The 18,014-nt window shown below is 43.0% G+C and overlaps 1 protein-coding gene across 3 annotated transcripts in view; it reads left to right on the top strand.

Annotated features, from left to right (window-relative positions):
• Positions 1–245: 245 nt before the first annotated feature.
• Positions 246–18,014, top strand: part of TMEM184A (transmembrane protein 184A) — a 35,617-nt gene continuing 17,848 nt past the window's right edge. Inside the window, exons 1-2 of one of the 3 annotated variants that reach the window (XM_069982039.1) lie at positions 246–461; positions 14,030–14,272. In XM_069982039.1, coding sequence (XP_069838140.1) covers positions 14,030–14,272 — 243 coding nt within the window. In that variant the 5' untranslated portion in view covers positions 246–461. Of the gene's footprint in view, positions 462–5,056; positions 5,089–10,519; positions 10,607–14,029; positions 14,273–18,014 lie in introns of those variants that run through there. The other 2 variants (XM_069982041.1, XM_069982040.1) reach the window with 2 other exon arrangements.

Genomic DNA, 18,014 nt, shown 5'->3' with positions numbered 1-18,014 from the left:
TTAAAAGCTACAAGGAAGGGCTAGATGTTGATGTTGTGAACCAGAGATCTCCTCACCATAGAAATCACAGTCTCCTGTATAGCATGTCCCTTTTTCTGCTCTGCAGGAGGTGTCATTATGATGGTGCTTCTATTGCACATCAGTCGACAGGGGGCGTGGCCTGTGTCATGTGGGCGTGGCTTGCTGTGCAGGTAACAGGGGAGTGCTGGGGACAGCTGAGCTGGCTGTGAGCTCAGTCCTGCAGAGCAGGTAATACAGAACTGGGTGATCTACCTCACAGGAGGCGGAGAGATGACAGACAGGAAGGGAAGAGTCCACACATCAGATCCCTAGAGAGATCTGCAAGATCCATGAATCCTATTTGGCTCCAGGACTCCTCAGAACAAACTTTTTTTTTCCTCTTTGGGACTATCAGGACTGCATTAAGAAGATCCTAAATCTGGACAGAGGGATCTGCAGAGGTAGAGTACCTGGCTGCCCACATGCTCTATACCTATCCTAATCCTTCCCTTACCTGTGACTGTCCAGCTGCGGCGGAACAAAGGCTGTCCAGGCATGATGGGAGTTGTAGTTGTGCAGCAGCTGGAGGGGCCAAGGTTGGTTAAAACACTGAGCCGAAGTAGTCCAGAAACTACAAATTCTATCATGCTTTATCAGCCACCTCCGGCCATTACTAGATAGTTAGAAACTCCAAGTTTGCACAGGTGATACTAGATCTTAAAGGGGCTTCTTCCTAAACGACTACTATGGTATATAGAGGCGATAGATCAAACATAAGTGTCTGGTTCTACGGATATCCAAAGGAAGCCAAGGTTAAATCTGATCTGACAGGAGATATCTGAGGACAATAGGGCGCATATATATATATATATATATATATATATATATATATATATATGTATATAATTTTAGACCAATAATTCTAGCCGTCTCACTAGAGAATGTTACCTGTCCTAGCTTGCTAGCGGTTAAAGGGGTTATCCAGAATTAGAAAAACATAGTTGCTTTGTTCCAGAAACCCTTTCTTCTCAGTTTTTTGTGTAGTACTGAAGCACAGCTCTACTGAAGGGAATGAACAAAGTTGTAATACCACTCACAACCTGAGGACAGATGTGGTGCTGTTTTGGAAGAAAGCAACTATTTTATTTTCATCCTTATTGAATGAAGAAATTTATCTTAAAGGGGTTGTTCACCAAAAATGTTATTCTTTCAAATCAACTGGTGCCAGAAAGTGCCAGACATCTGTAATTTACTTCTATCGAAAAAAAAAAAATCTCCAGTCTTCCAGTACTTATCAGCTGCTGTATGTCCTGCAAGAAGTGTTGTATTCTCTCCAGTTTGACACAGTGATCTCTGCTGCCACCTCTGTCCATGTCAGGAACTGTCCAGAGCAGTGAAAAATCCCCACAGAAAAAAAAATACCATTTCCTGCAGGACATACAGCAGCTGATAAATACTGGAAGACTGGAGATTTTTTAATAGGAGTAAATTACAAATATCTGACACTAGTTGATTTGAAAAAAAAAATAAAAAATTGGTGAACAATCCCTTTAAGGGTACAAAGACACGTATCGGATCCACAGCGGATTTCCTGCTGCAAATTTGCAGCGAAATCCACTGTGGATCCCTTGCCTGTTCGTTTCTATGAGAATACATCCCGTCGTGAGTGTGTAAGTAACAGCGCCGTTAACCCTCCGCCAGACGGAGCAAACTCCCGGAGTCTGGACCTCCCGCTTAGCTAATCAGTGCGCTGCAGCGGGGCAGAAAAATCCGCTCTGGATCCCGTACATGTGTTTGTACACCAAGGATGCCTTCACACACACCGGATCCGCAGCGAAATCCGCTGTGAATCCAGTGTCATTGCATCCCTATGTGAATACATACTCGTAGCAGGATTGACATCTGACATACATCACCTCCTCCCCCCTCTGGCTTGCTTTGGGGGTTCTCGGCGTCTGCTTGTTCCACTCAACCGATCAGTGCGCTGCCTCGCCGCAGCCACTGATTGGCTGAGCGGGATGTAATCCGCTGCGAGTATGTATTCTTATAGGAATGCACTGACACTGGATCCGCAACGGATTGCGCTGCGAATCTGCAGCGGATCCGGTGTGTGTGAAGGCATCCTAAAGAGTAATTAAAAATGGCACTAAAAACTCAAAAATTGGCACATGGCTTTTTTGGGGTTAAAACTACTGAAAAGAAGATGTTAGCTTGGGAAAAATGAAGCGCAATACCCACAACGTTTTATGCACATGCTTATTTGCGTTTTATCCCAAGCTATTCAGTAGATAACCTGAAGTAACCTGATAAAGAATCACATGACTTATACTAAAATAAATGCAAGGGATAAAATGCCAAAGATAAAACATCTGCAGCAATTAGAGGTGAGCACGTCTGGAGCGTGAGGAGTCTGATCAGTCGGTATGTGGTTACCGGTGGCTGAAGAAGTTGGATGCCGCCCTAGGGATTCCTAGAAAACATGGAGACAGCCAGAGGCCATAGACTGTATCCATGTTTTCCAGGACTCCTTAGGGCTGCATGCAACTTCTTCAGCCACCGGTAATCAAATGCAGAAATGCTGGATTTGCGCTCTTCTCTAATGGTCACACCTTAATACTGCTAGTGGTGAGCGAACATGTTCGTATCTTTGTACGAACATGACGCTAATTGTTCGTGTTCGCCCATCACAAACAAGTTGTTCGGTAATCGAAATGGTTATAACGATCATTTTCGAACATGCGAACGCTTATCGTGCGATGTGCGCAACTGCACAAATTATGCGTTGCACCTGATAATCTGTATGCATGTGCGCATGACCCTCCAGATGCCAAAGCCAGGGGTGATGGTAATCCGCCCTGCGCCACTGATGTCTTCCTTGTTTATGTGTGCATCATTGGGTAATGTGGCTTTCATGTCGGCGTATATTTTCCTGCCGGAGGTTTGGGAGCTCCTGTGAGTTTATGTTGTTGTATTATACATCAGCCAGGTGTGGCCTTCCTGTAATCCATTCTAGATTATCCATCATTACAAAAGTTTTATGAAGGAAGCGAAAATAAGAGAGTGATAGATGTATTGACTGTTCTTAATATGTAATCTAATAAATCTGGAGCCTAAAAGGGAATATAGCCTTTGTTGAGAGGCATCTTTAAGGGGGACTCCGGAGACTAAAAATATTTTTTTAATACATTGATTTAATAAAGTTACATTATTTTGTAATATAGCTTTATTAGAAAAAAAACGTATAGTATTTTATTTAGATATTCCCGTCCGTTGACTGGCAGCAGTAAGGGGTGCCACTGGTGCCACCAATGTTTGTGCCAGGGACTTCAGGGCTATCTAAGCCCTGCAGTTCCCCATCCCCTGCTCTGATCAATATCTATATCTATACAGAGTAGGGCCCTGTCCCTCTCTGTGTACTGTATATTCTTATATGCAGTACTCGGGGGGTAGGCTGCATGGCATGATCACTGTGGCCCCGCCCTTTATAACGCTCAGGGGTCAGAGCAAAAGGGGGCCGTGTAGTGAAAATCTGAATTAAAAAGTATACTTTTTTTTTTTTTTTTTTTAAATAAAGGTATATTACAATTTTGGCTATTTTTGGCTACTATGTTAGCAGCTATTCAGTGGTTTTTGGCCATTTACAGCACAAGAAAGTAAATTTTTACATTTTTCCCCAAAAAACCAATTGGTTACCATGTTGCATAATAGCATCCCTGTAGCACAAAATAAATAAATACATGGCTGAAAAAAAGTGCTGAAATGTTAATTTCTTTTCTTTTTTTTAATGAAAATACAGACCAAAAATTGAGTGTGTATGTAGTCTTACATTGATCATCGATCATTGACATCCCCCACTGATGTACACTTAGGGGGACACTTATGAGGCATCTGGCCGAGGCATACCCCAGGGAGAAGGTGCAGATTCGCCCCTTCTCCCTGCCATACGCCCTGCTCGCCCAATGGGTGCGCTGGGGGAGCTTGGGGGCGTGACAAGGCGTGGAGGAGGTGTGCTTGCAGGCGTAAATCATGATCCAAATCTACACTTGCTGGAAGGAGGTGTAGATTTAGTACACCGGGCGCAGGGTTAGGCGCCCAGCCAGTCAGATTTACTAAGAGGCGTGCGCCTCTTAGTGAATCCTGACGGGGGGAAAGGGGGCAGGGCCTAATATAAGACTGGCGTTCTTCATAAATCCCCCTCCTTAATGTTATGTTTTATATACATGAGTGGGGGATGTCATTGATTGAATCTTCCATGCTCTCATACAGTATGTTGCTTTACTGTTATTTTCCACCACCGGGGTCCTCTCCTACACTGAGTAGGTAGCCTTACATTTGACTTTTCAACTCTCACCACACATTGCACTATTTACCCTCTATATTTGCTTGTGTACCCTGTTAACACTCTTTTTTTCCACACAAAAGCCAATGTGTGTGATTTGTGGTCATGCTTATTGGAGCATTTTAGTGTTTTTCTGTCCAATCATGACAACTAGTATTAAAGTTCCACACGTCGAAGTGTCAGGGTGAAAGCCACTGCAAACATTAGCGAACTCTGCTAGTCTATGATCATACGAATCGTGTGTGTGTTTGGAAGAAAGCAGGGGGCGCAACTGCTACACAACACCTCATGATATCAAGCTATTGAAATTAAAGGGGCTATCAACCTAAATTTACTTTAAAAAAAAATCAGATTATTAATACAAGCTGAGATAATGAAAGACTTGGCCTCAGCTGTTAGGGCAAAGTTATTTGAGCTGGTTGCTATGGATACACAACCTAAGAACTATACATTTTAAATTAGGTTGCTAAGCAGAATGTCCCTAGCAACCAGGTTATTTGAGATTGGCTCATACATTGGATCAGTTGTATGAAGGATTCCAATGTTGCCTAGCATACTCCATTGCCTTACAATGGATGGATGGATCAGCTAATGGAGGCTCTGAACAAATCTCCGGTGGACATGTGAACCGAGTTTCTTTAAGTTTAACTTTTTTTTTTTGTAAAGACTAAAATGATGAATCCAGGCAGTCAATGTGACTCCGGTGGACGGCAGGAGAGGCATGCTTAGAATGTACAAATATATTGACTGTAAGGGATTCGATATTGTTGTGTTCCTGTTTATCTGTATTTGACAGAGCAAAATGTCATCCACTCCTCTAAATGAACATCAAAGTCGACCCAATCTATAAAAGCCTTGGAAGATACTGAACACAATAGAAAACCATTAAAAGCCTCTACTGTGAGGTTTATCCATTAACTAAACACTTTCCACATTGATTAATACAACTCACATGTCCGCCATACAATCAATGGATTGTCTTATGCCTGGTATATGGCGTCTGTGAAACCTCACAAGTATCACTAACAAAAGGTTATGTGGTACAAGCTACAACCAAAGGGGTGATCACACCATAGTGGTCACCCATCTCCATTTTTTTGTGAGGAGGGGGGGGGGGGGCGCTCAAAAAGATCTGTACACCACGCAAATAGAATACATGAAGTAACTAATGGACTACATCCATTCCATTGGAGCCAATGGGCTTACCAGTGCGGTATATGTATCCCAGCACTGGTGGCCTACCCCAAAAATGAGATGGGATTGGGACCTAATGTATAGGTTTTGTATCGCCGCCAAGGCACTGTAACAGGCCCCCACCTAGCATGTGCCAATCATACTAGTGTCCCCTTCTGTGGCAATGCGGCTTATTTGGTCCCCTATTGGGCTCATCTGGAGTATGCTGTGGTATATGTTGGCATACTTTTTTGACTGGTTGTCAATGTATACTTACAAAGAACCCTTATACTTACAAGGTTGCCTGGAGTGCCGAAGACAACTGAAGCCTTCTGCTACCTGGCGCTCACTTCCTGAGTTTCCACGTCTCGCAAGTAAGCCTTCCAAGACGTGGAGTGGCGGGACCAAGTCCCAATCACTGTATGTGGGAGAAACCACACTTAGACCCCCTAGTGTCTCAGGGGACATTAGGGGAACAGAAAGCTTTAGCCATCTTCTGCTCCTGGACAACCCTTTTAAAACTTGGTGTGAACCCAGTCTGACCAAGCTACTCCATTATAAAACTTCATCAGATGACGAAAATGATCCCACTCATTTGCTGGGCCCCATTATAGCAGCTGTCCTGGAGGTTACATCTATAGATGGGATGTGTCACTATGTAACTATATGGCATATTAACCATTTAGTAGTCTAGGGAAAGAACAGCAATCATTGTCACCCTGCTGTCCTAGGAACAGATAGAAGGGAGAGATAGTTTTGTGAATGTATAACGTAACCACGCTGTCCAGTGAGCAGGATTCGATTACATAACACGACTTAGGCGAAGGGTTAATTAAAGGCATGCTACATGTATTACAAAGGCACAGACAGTAGCGACAAGCCATCATCCTCCTCCCATGGGGAAGATGATCGCTGATGAGTTACAGACAGAGACTGTTCAATTATTCATAGGACCAACCTAAAAGCTGAACTATTGCTCAAACATTCATGAAGCTTATCTATACTATTTATTACATGAGGCCGGGAGCATGAACAGGCTGCCCTTGTGTGTGCTGCGTCCTCTGCCCATTGCACAATTATACTGCCTGAGAATACAATATCTTCATAGATAAGCCTCCCTGTACATGTACCTGCTCTTTATCTTTAGTTTATGCTAATACAGTAAGGAATTGCATAAATTGCACTTCCCTAATATTTGGGGTCTGCAGATACAACTTGTTATACCTATACTTATGCCTATAGCTGAGGCAGAACGTGGAGAAGTCCCATAGCAATTAGGGAGGGGGTGCAAAGTAGTTGCACCTGATGCCAACCAGGAGGACACCAGTATTACAGATGGAGGACCTTTTACAGATTTCACATTGGGACCTTAAGCCTACCTCCCACGGTTGGGGATGCCATGTACTTCTGCACTTAGCTCTCTTCTCCTGTCGACAATGAGTAGGGCAGTGGTCAAGTATGTGCACCGCCATTAAGATGGGAGTTTTGAGAGTCCTATTCTCAATTGTGGGGGATCCCAGTGGTTGGAGCCCCAACATCAGACAGATAAGGGGTAAATGTCAATGGTGGCAAAACCGTTTTTAAAGTTTAGAACTGTTGCTGAGGTTTTACTTCTTGGAATATGTTATGTAAAAATGTGGTCGGAAAGCTTGTTTGGTTGGAGCCATGTCACCTGGGTAGCATAGCGTTATATCTCTGCACTGCAAAGGCCACTAGAGGTAGGAGGGGGGAGGCCTATAAAAGGCTTTATCCCTTTGCAACTTTAGGCTTGTTGGGCACCAAGATTGCCAGAAGCTGGAGGGGTGCTGAAGATCGAACCTGAGGGAATCTGGGGTCAGGGGTGGGATAGATGACATCATGAAAATGCACTGAATGACCGCTCTATAATAGACCCCATCTGTTAGGACTTTGGACCTTTATCAGTATCCATCACAGCATAGATTCCGATAGGCAGTGGAGTGGTTCTATGGAATATTGGTCCATGTGGTAATGATCAATTCTTGCAGTATTTGCACATTAGATGGAGGTGCCGTGAAAAGACTGTTCTATCTCATCTCAGAGATGTCTATAGGTTTAGGATGTAAGGACTGTGAAGCCAGAGAGGTAAGGACTGTCATGTTAATGAACTAATCCAATATGACCAATGTGGCACAGTGCATTGCCCTGGTGAAAGTGTCCTTCTGCCATAGGATAAGAGTGTATTATATCAATGGTGAACAGCAAGCTACTCTTCAAAAAGAGGTATTCATATAATATTAATATAATGTTCATATAATGTATATACTTGGTTATATATATAATATATGCAGTTTGTTACCCAGTTGTAATGAGTGTTGCTCTTCCAGGTCGGTTTGTTACATACTATACCTTAGGGTAGAACTGTCTACAATACATTGTGCTTTGTTAGCACATTGAGACACCATGACGCTATGATTGTCAGTTCTTCTCCTGCCTACCACCGAGAAGCTGATAAAAGCTGAAACACTAGAGGACGTGAAGTTGTCAGGATGGGATCTAGTATTGTTCCTTTATGCAAAGCAAAGGTTTTGCTTTAGAATGTAAAGAAGCAAATATTTGCCCTGCTTTACCATATCACAGACCGCCTACTGACACTGTGCTGACAGAGGAGACAGTGCTGAGACCCAGTCGCTGCATTGATAAGCACTAACATCAATTATTGACAAATGACAACACAATAAACCTAAGGGGTCCTTTAAGGTTGCCCAGACAAGATGTGGTTGTAAATCATTAGGTTTTACATCCTTTACTTCAACGGTTTGCAGAAAACTGCAGCAGTTTGCAGTGTTTTAGAGAGACTACATTTCTTGGAATACATAATGTATAGATCAGCACATGAAAATGGAAATGGACTAGTCTAATCGTTATTTCAAAGCAAGTCCTTGCCCAAGGTAATGATAAATCAGAGACTTGCCCTTTTGTCAGCCATCTTGGAGGCAATCACCACTTGAGATCTTTGAGGTAGGATAGACTGTGATCAGATAATCTGTGGATTTCTGTCTCGTTCTGCTACCATACAGTTCCAGGAAAGTCTTCACACCAGGTGACCACATTGCTGATAACATTGTCCCCAGAACTTAATTGCAGTAAGTATAGAGTTAAAATTAGTTCATGCCCATTGTGAGCTTCTGAATGCCCAAGAATAAAGCCCCTATTACATGGGGCGACTGGAGGAGCAAACAAGCGTTGACAGCGTTTTGTTTCATTCCCCGCTCGCTGCCACTGCAGTGGCAGTGAGCGGGTAAAGGCCGTATTACGCTGAACGATTGCCGGTCATATTTGGCCGATAATCGTTTCATCCCGTGTAATAGAAGGCAACGATCAGCCGACATGAACGATGTTGGCTGATCGTTGCTGTGGTTTGTCTTTCAAAGGATCATGCCTGATCTTCTCTTCCATGTTTTAAGGGAGAGTCCCTCATTTATGTAAGATATGTCTGGGTTTGCCAAAGTTATCCGCTTTGGACAGCATGTTTTCAATGTGATTGGGATCCCTAATGTGTCTCAAGATGTATGAACTTTCATCAGCTTGTTAACCAAATACAGGATGTTAAGTTCTCCTTGTAGCCTGAGTGCTGCTGTCAAAACCACCACTACCTTTGTGAAAGCTTCAAGTACTACTGGTATCCCAAAGGAGACATGAGACCAGGAAGTGAAGAATTGGACTAATCTGTAAGGACTGTATTAGATGGCCTGACCCGCGGGTAAGGGTCCATTTACACAGAAAGATTATCTGACAGATTATCTGCCAAAGATTTGAAGCCAAAGCCAGGAATAAATTTGAAAAGAGGAGAAATCTCAGTCTTTCCTTTTTGACCAGATATCTATTTATAATCTGTTTCTGTCTTTGGCTTCAAATCTTTGGGAGATAATCTGTCAGATAATCTTTCTGTGTAAATGGACCCTAAGTGAGTGCCAATCTGCTAGATCGGCGCTCGCTTACCGAGCCTATTACATGGCTTGATATATAATATAGCCATAGGCTGTATCCATGTTTTCCCAAACTCCCTAGGACTGCATTCAACTTCTTCAGCCACTGGTAATCAAATGCCAAATGATTGCACACTAATGCTTACCTCTCCATGCTCCCCTGGTGTCCTCCTGCCGTGTCTCTGTGTCCCTGCTGACCATAGCCGCCAATGCTGCAGATGAACCCGTCTCTGCATTGACTGCCCATTCAGCCAAGCACTGGCCACAGCACTGTCCTGTCTCAGTCAGTGATTGGCTGATCGGGTTGTCACTGCAGAGACCGGTTTGCCTGCGACGGTTGTGGCTGCTGTGGTCAGTGGGGGACAAAGAGACTCAGCAGGAGGACTCTGGGGGAGCATGGAGAGGTAAGCATACCATCTTTATCATTTTCTATATACTGACACTGGAGTACTCTGTTAATCAGCCGTCGTCTGTGCATCTCTTATTACATGGAGTGATGCATGGTTGGCAGCCAATGATTTTTAAACTTGTTGAAAGACAACGATTGGCCACAGAGCAAACGATTGCTCACTCCTCAGCTGATCCTTGTTGTTTATTTACATGGGCCAATGTCTGCCTGATTCAGCAGATAATCACTCTGTGTTATTGGGCTTTAAGTCTGGCAGTTCTGAGACCTGGCAGATTAGGGATGTGTACATATGCATATTGGAGCTGGTAGTGAATATATCCAATTGGTCTCTATATTAAACTTCTTCCTCTTATGAATTTGTATAGTCTATTACAAGATGGCACTTCCCTCCAGGTTTCAGAACTAGAGCTGTCTGGAAATAAACTCCTTTGATGCTGGGCAATGAATTCCAGGACACCTTTGAAGAGGAACTCTAAAAATAATTGAATAATGACTGGATTCTGAATTATGCTAAGAAAAAAAAAGAAAGTTAGAGGAATCTTTTTTAGTTCCATGGATTACCATCTTTTAACAATTTTAGGCTATGTTCACACTACGTAAAAGTACAGCCGTTGTTGCCATCGGCAACAACGGCCGTACTTTTTGCGGAGCACAACATAACCTTATCTTGTATGGGATCCCGGCCGGAGCGTATACACGTATACAAAGCTGTCTTCAGGAGACTGGACCTGGATACAAGTAAGTAGAGCTTTGTTTTACAGCATGATAAAAAAAATGTAAATTGCAACTTGTTTTATATCACATTTACTGTTGATTTCAAGTTTGTACCAGTGTGTGGTACTCAGGCGGTGATGTTGATGTTGTTTGTCGTAACGCCAGCACTGTAGTAGTGCACAGGTGTGATGTTGATACCTGTTTTTGTATGGCCGGTTTATTACCCCAAATGGTCGGTAACCTCCAGGCTTGTTGCGGGTCCCTTGGGCTCTTGTCACGCTAACGTGGAGTGGTAGTTGACACACCCGGGATGTCTGTATCGCCACCCACAGAGAGGGGAAAAATAACCCAAGGTAGACAGTGGTGTGTGTATAGGTGCAGGTGCAGACAGAGGAAGCAGAGTCCTGTGCGTTTAGTACAAAAATAAGACACTTTCTTGAAAAATGTTGCTAAAGAACAGTACACTTAATACAGATGCAAATTTTGATAACAATGGTTGCTGACAGTAGCTTCTTTGGAATAGGTGCTTGGAGAAGTGAGAGCTATATATATACTGTATATATGTGATACTCGTACTGCCATTTAGACTAATGTCTGACCGCCTTCTGCCCCCTCGTATCATAGGACCTGTCCTGGGTGGGTAGCACGAGCCCCAGTCGTTGGTTATTTGGGTGTCGCAGAATTTCAAGATTACCCAGTTGTCTTGCACTGCGCAGTAGGATATGTAGACCTTTACTTTTGGTAGCTTTGTTCTACTGGGGTCAGCTCCTCTTGGTTCAGGAGTGCATATAAAACAGCACGTAATAATACATGGGTAATACATTTAATTGCAGTGTCCTCAATGGAAGCAAATGTATGGTTTACTTCTATTGTCAGCTAATAGTAGGGAGTTCTGTGAGGGTGACCCTCCTCTATGATTGCCTTAAAGAGAATCTAATCTTTAAGATCTTTGCATATGGTCACTGAATAGAAACCTTCATCAATTACTTCTAGAAGATGAAAACCTGTCCAGATTATATAGGTGCAGGGGACATTACAGTAAAGCTATCAGATCCCTTGGCCATCTTTCTATGTGACTGCTATACAAGGATGGATTTTCATCCAAATGCAAAGCAGGAAAGCAAGTTCCTATTCAATGAAAAGTGATTTATCAGAAATTTGTAGAAAATTGTATATATTATAATGAATTTGGTAAAATTTACTGAAGCTAAAAAGAAACAAAAAAAAAAAAACATAGGTCTAAGGTGTGACTCACTACTGGGTAATACATCAACCTTCATCCTCACCCGTGATGGTTTGCCAGCGTGCCGCCTCCCTGCCTGGTATTCTAGATGCTGCCGAATCCTGTTTGACGTACATTATATTTATCCTCATTTACATATCTCCCAGGAACCTGGAGGTATAAAGTGAGTTAATATTAGGGCAGTGGTTAAATATTTACAACCTCTTGAGTGTTAGCACCTTAGCGTTGGCTGCCAAGAAAGAGCAATATGACTGGTGCTTATTAAAAACATCCGCTCAAGCAGAAGCATGGCAAATTCATGGAGGGCCCCTAACCCAACCTGTCCAACCGGTGAGACATTCCTGACCTTTTCCTAGAAAAACAGGCTTTAAATACACTTAAATGTGCCATAGAGTAAGTAGATCATAAAGCCGATCATAAAATGCTTTGTCTTTTACTTTTTGGCTGAGCAGCCATCTACTACGCCTCAGTGCAATATTGGGTCATAGGTTAACACTTTTACACACACTTGCAAAGCACACTGTCACTGAACTCCTATAGGCTACATTTGTTACCTTCTACGGGGTGCTTACAGCATACAGATTTATATGGCATCTATTGAGTTCAATTCTATGTGTCCAAATCCATACGTAGTTAGCAGATGAATGGGATGACATTAATTACCCCGTGACAATGGGTCAGTTCTTGCAAAGTCGCTCTCCTCCAGAACAAAGGGAGCCTACTCTCTGGTGCCACCTATTGGTGGTAGACTATGATCAGCCCTTTAACAAGCCATTAAAAATTACTGGAACCAGGCCAAAATCTTCCTGAAAAAAGTAAATGATTACACATGCCTTTTGATGCTCTCAAGGAAAAACTTTACTTCCTCAACACCAAGATAATGGTCTTTCTGCCAGCTGTGTACTGACAATGGACAAGAACCCCAAGATGGCTGTCTTAAAGATGGGTTACTCTTTCTTCTGGGAGAAATTCTGGCTTGGCTAATATTCCCATGTAAGGGTGGGTTCACATTAAAGGAATCTGTGCGGATAAGTTCCGGCGGATTCCGTCACTCGTTCCCATTCGCTGCGGCGTTCCTCTCCCCTGCTCCATAGACACCCTTCTATGGCCGGGCGGATTCCACCTTCCACCGGAAAAACTGACATGTCAATTCTTTCGGCAGACAGCGGAATCACGCGGTCGTGAGCAGGTACCAGCGACAGAATCTGTAGTGTGAACCCACCCTCACATTTCAAGACTCTATAAGGTGATATTGTCACCCCCCCCCCCCTTACACTATATGCAGTTCTCCGCTCGATCCACAAGCTTAGATACTGTACATTCGATATATACCTGTATAAAACCAGTTTGCGTCTTCTTTCTGCTCTAAAAATTCCTGAATTTCATCTGTGGACAGTGTCAACTAGGCGGGGCTTTATGACAGTTGGGCCCCCTCCCCCCAGCCAGGAGATGGGGCCCAGCTGCCGTGAAGACCCACCAAGTCAACACTTTGAGTTGAAGAGTATCACTTTAAAGGACTGATCATTGACTTGCAGGGATGCTACCTACAATAGTTGGCACCAAAGAGCAAGTTCTCTTCCTTCTAGAAGACATCTGCTTTGCATATATTTTCCTTTTTGCATATACTTCTCTTTTTGGCACTGTCCCTATCGAGAAACTTTACCCCATCAGTAAACTCTCAAAACTGAAGAAGGAAACATGGGCAAGCCTAAAGTTCTGAGCAACTAAAGGGCTAATGATTGATGGTCAGATGACTGGGTCATGGTATAAAGTGGTTAGTACCTACCAAAAATGCTCCAATGAGGTACAACCTGTGAATAAGCGAGAGAGTTGTGGAGCCCTAGGTTTGCTTAGGTGTGTGGTTGAAGGCTAGACTATCAGGCCCAATGCTACAGAAAAGCTATTGTAGTGCAAGTTACTATGTTAGAAGGATTTTTTTTTTACTAGTCATACTACAGTATAAGATGTATGCTTATGCATCATATGGCATAAATGTAAGGACAATGGTCTTGTGTAAAAACCCCTGATAATCATGATTTCTGTGAGATAATGAACCCAGCTCTGCTACATCGGTGCATGTCACCTGCTGTACCTAGAGCTCCTCCTCTTGAATGGGACAATCATTGCTTCTGCAATCCCTCCAGCACTAGTCATGTGTCTCTGATCTCTGAATTTACCTTTGCACCCTTTCTGCCTTCACACAGATGAACAATACAATGACTGAACCGACTGTAACGATGGAGTCAAACGCGTCGCTGTCCACGCCTGTGGGTCAGACTGCACTCGGCACCCTGGCAGAGATACTTACTATGGACTCTGAGACTGTGGCTGAGGTTCGGGCTGCTTCCAATACCTCCGACGGGGATCAGCTATTTCTGACTACTGCTGCTGCCAAGGGTATCTCGGGGGTGTTTGTCTGGACGGCTCTGTTACTTACTTGTCACCAGGTAAGAAAAGTTTGCAAGTTTTTGCTATATCTGTTTGTGGGAAAATTGGCTAACAGCCTCGTATCCCACCATTGCAGCGTACACTAGAGTGGTGAATGCATCACTGTACAATCAGCCCATTGTACCAGTCAGGAGTCTGGAAATGTTGGGTAAGAGCCAATGAGGAAGCTGAAATGGTAGCCATATTGGTTGTGGTACCACTTTACCAGAAATGGGTACAACCGTATAAAGTAATTACCAGATACTATGATGTTTTGGGGACATCACTCTTTAGCAGTTGTAAAGTTAGAAGAATCTTTATGTTCTCTATGTTTAAAGGGGTTGCATTAATCCCATAGCACTAGAATATCTCATCAAAATCTGACGCTGGGGGTCTGACTGCTATCCTGCCATCACCAGAACTTCTGCACTAACCTTCTAATCTTGGTGGCAGCAAAAGTCAGTCCATTATACTCAATGGCTGACCCTCCAGCCTTCCTTCTAGTTGGAACCACAGCGAGAAGACGAACAAGCATGTCCTATATATACATCACCAGCGGTTTCACTCAACAGGCCCTTTTAAATGGGCTGTACAAGAGAACAAAAAATTTGGCTGCTTTATTCCAGTAACGGCACTACACTGTTCACAGGTTGTGTTGTATTGCAGCCCAATCCCGTTAACTTCAGTGGATTTGAGCTACACTACCTGATATAACCCATGCCCTGATGCTATGTAATCTTGAGCTGTTTTATGACAGCCTGTAGCCCACAGTATATTGGCTGCCTGGTTATCCGATAAATTCAGCCTAATAGAAGTGTAACGGATAATAATACAGCATATAGAAGACAGCCGTTTTAGACATTTTAAGGGGGGGGGGGGGGGGGGGGGGGGGGGGATTTAGCAAACATGGTGAAAAGTAGAACTGGCTCAGTCGCCCCTAGCAACCAATTAGATTCCACCTTTCATTTTCCAAAGCGTCTGTGAGGAATTAAAGGTGGAATCTGATTGGTTGCCAGGGGCAACTGGGTCAGTTTCACTTCACACCATGTTTGATAAATCTTCCCCTTGATGTGTATCCTTAGAGCACACACAATGTAGAGCAACGGGCTCTCCGTACAGTCACTTCAGAGATAGCTAGGGGCTTCTCGGCGCAGGCAGCATTGTTATACAATGCTGTCTGGATCAGGAGCACAGAGAGGAGAGGATTTTTTTCCTCAAGGAGCCTAACTACTATATGGGGGCAAAGAAGGGGCCTAACTGCTATATGGGCACAGTATGGGAACCTACCATGTGGGAGCATAGAAGGGGTATTAACTACTATATGGTGTTTAATCAGAGAGCCTACCATGTGGGGGCACACACAGGGGGTCTAACTACTATGTGGGGGCATGCGGGATTCAAAACATTCCCTGGGGCACACAGGACTGTAGTTACACCACTGTCTCTGCATGTCCTTCAAGTATTTCAAGGAAAACAAGGGACTGTACTGGGAGCACTGGTACACGTGAGGAATGTACTATGTCATGTGATGATATGGAGCGAGATTAATAACTAACACAGCCGGGGAGATATGAACGGATTTTATCTCGTCCTCAGATATGATTAGAGTTATGGAGGATTGTAATTTGGTTCTCTGACTTTGTAAAGTTAACTGATGTGAGTGCGGTAGGTACTGACACTCTGTAATGTATCACTTCCATTAATTCGGCCTCTGAGATTGAATACCAGAGCGAAGGCCATCACTACTAGTAGCAGCGGTATCTGACATCAGTGGAGAAGGATCACCGATTTATGTTATTTGCTTTGTATGTTTTGTATATAAAGTTTTTGTATATATTTTGTATATAAAATCAAATTCATCAGATTCACTTTGCCCGCAGCAACCAATCAGGGCTCAAATAAAAGCTGAACTGTAATGGTTGCTATGGGCAACAGAGGGAATCTTGGGGTCCTATTATGCTGCGTTTACACTTCTGCAATCATAAGGGAGCAAGTTTACTGTTCATAAACTTGAAATGGAAACTTAGTTCTATCTGAAATCAACTACAATTTACAGGCATATCCAAGAATTTTTTCAAATTAATTATGTTTATTGAACTCTGGAATGTAGGTCCTTATTCAATGGCTTCTTGGTGCATTTACACGTCTTTTGTATTCATACATGGGATTGTCTATGATAACTGTCCAACAGTAATCTGCAAGCATTGATGGGTTCCACTTACCCCGATACCTTAGGCTCGGTTTACACTGCGTTTTTGCAATCTGTTTTTTTAACGTATGAAAAACAGATGCATTTGTGTGCATCCGTTTTGATCCGTTTTTCCATTGACTTCCATTATAAAAAAAAAAAAAAAAAGGGATGGAAACGGATGCTTTTTTTTTAATGGACACAAAGTAGTGTTGACACTACTTTTGTGTCGGTAAAAAAAAACGGATCCGTTGTGTTTTTTTTAATAATGGAAGTCAATGGAAAAGCAGATCAAAACGTATGCACACAAATGCATCTGTTTTTTCATCCTTTTTTCACAAAAAATAAATGAAAAACACGGATAGCAAAAACGCAGTGTGAACCTAGCCTTATACCATAACTATTGGTCATTCTAAGATTATGCAATATACCATTTGATGATGCAAACTTTTCCTAGTATTGTATCACAGGCTGTGAGAAGTATAGAAAGTACGTCTATATCTTGGAAATTAGAGCCAATTTCAAAATTTGAACATTATTTTCGATCTCAGCACCCCAAAATTAGTTGAGTTCAACTGTTTTCATGTCGGAACCTTTTTGGCTGTTGACCAGTGTTATCGTTTCGTGTAAACGCAGCATTAGACAAAGCAATTTCTCATTTTGTTCGATTAATGATCAACAATTGCAAACGAGCGCTTTTGGGAAGTCATCTGAAATCATTCACCATAATACACAGTTAGTTCATATACTCTAGTGTAGGAATGATGGTAATAACGAATATACCACATGTACATACACGGAAAGATTCGTGAACGGTTAGCAAACGTTTAACAATGATTTTATGGTCAGCTCAAAAGATGAACATGAACACATTTTTTTCGCTTGATCGTTTCCTGCATACACACTGAAAGATTATCACTTAAATTCAAATGATATAATTTTTCCCATGATAATTTTTCCCATGATAATAGGGCCCTTACTGTAAAACAGCTTGATAAATCTCCCTCATAGGCTTCTCATTTGTTCAATGAGTAGCCTCCTGGCATTAAGTGCACGGTCTGTAAATATGGTTCATAAAAACAGCGTGTCAGTACAGTAGCGCAAAGATTTAAACAGAGCTCCTGGCAGCATAATAAGTTATGAATCCGGGAACTCTGAATTACGTTCCATAGCACATCATCCGTTTTTACGGACCGTGCACAGAAAGTGTGAATGCCACTTAAAGGGGTAGTGCGGCGTTTCAAAATTATTCACTAAATAACACACATTACAAAGTTATACAACTTTGTAATATATGTTATGTATGTGAATGTCCCCCTTCCCCGCGTCAGCCCGCCCACGCTAGACCCGGAAGTGTGATGCACTATACTCACCTGATTCGTGTCGACCCCCGTCCGCCATCTTGGGACAATCACGTTATCTTCGGGAGGCCGGCTGAACCGCTCCATCCGTCCCTCATGCCGCCCCTCCCCTCTGCCGCGTCATAACTGTGCTTAACCGCGATTGGCTGAGCACAGTTATGCTCAGCCAATTGCAGCTGAGCAGCTAATGATGCGGCAGAGGGGGGGCGACAT

The sequence above is a fragment of the Dendropsophus ebraccatus genome, chromosome 9 (assembly GCF_027789765.1).
Source record: "Dendropsophus ebraccatus isolate aDenEbr1 chromosome 9, aDenEbr1.pat, whole genome shotgun sequence".
Taxonomy (NCBI): Eukaryota; Metazoa; Chordata; class Amphibia; order Anura; family Hylidae; genus Dendropsophus; species Dendropsophus ebraccatus.
This window is presented reverse-complemented; position numbering and strand designations above follow the sequence as displayed.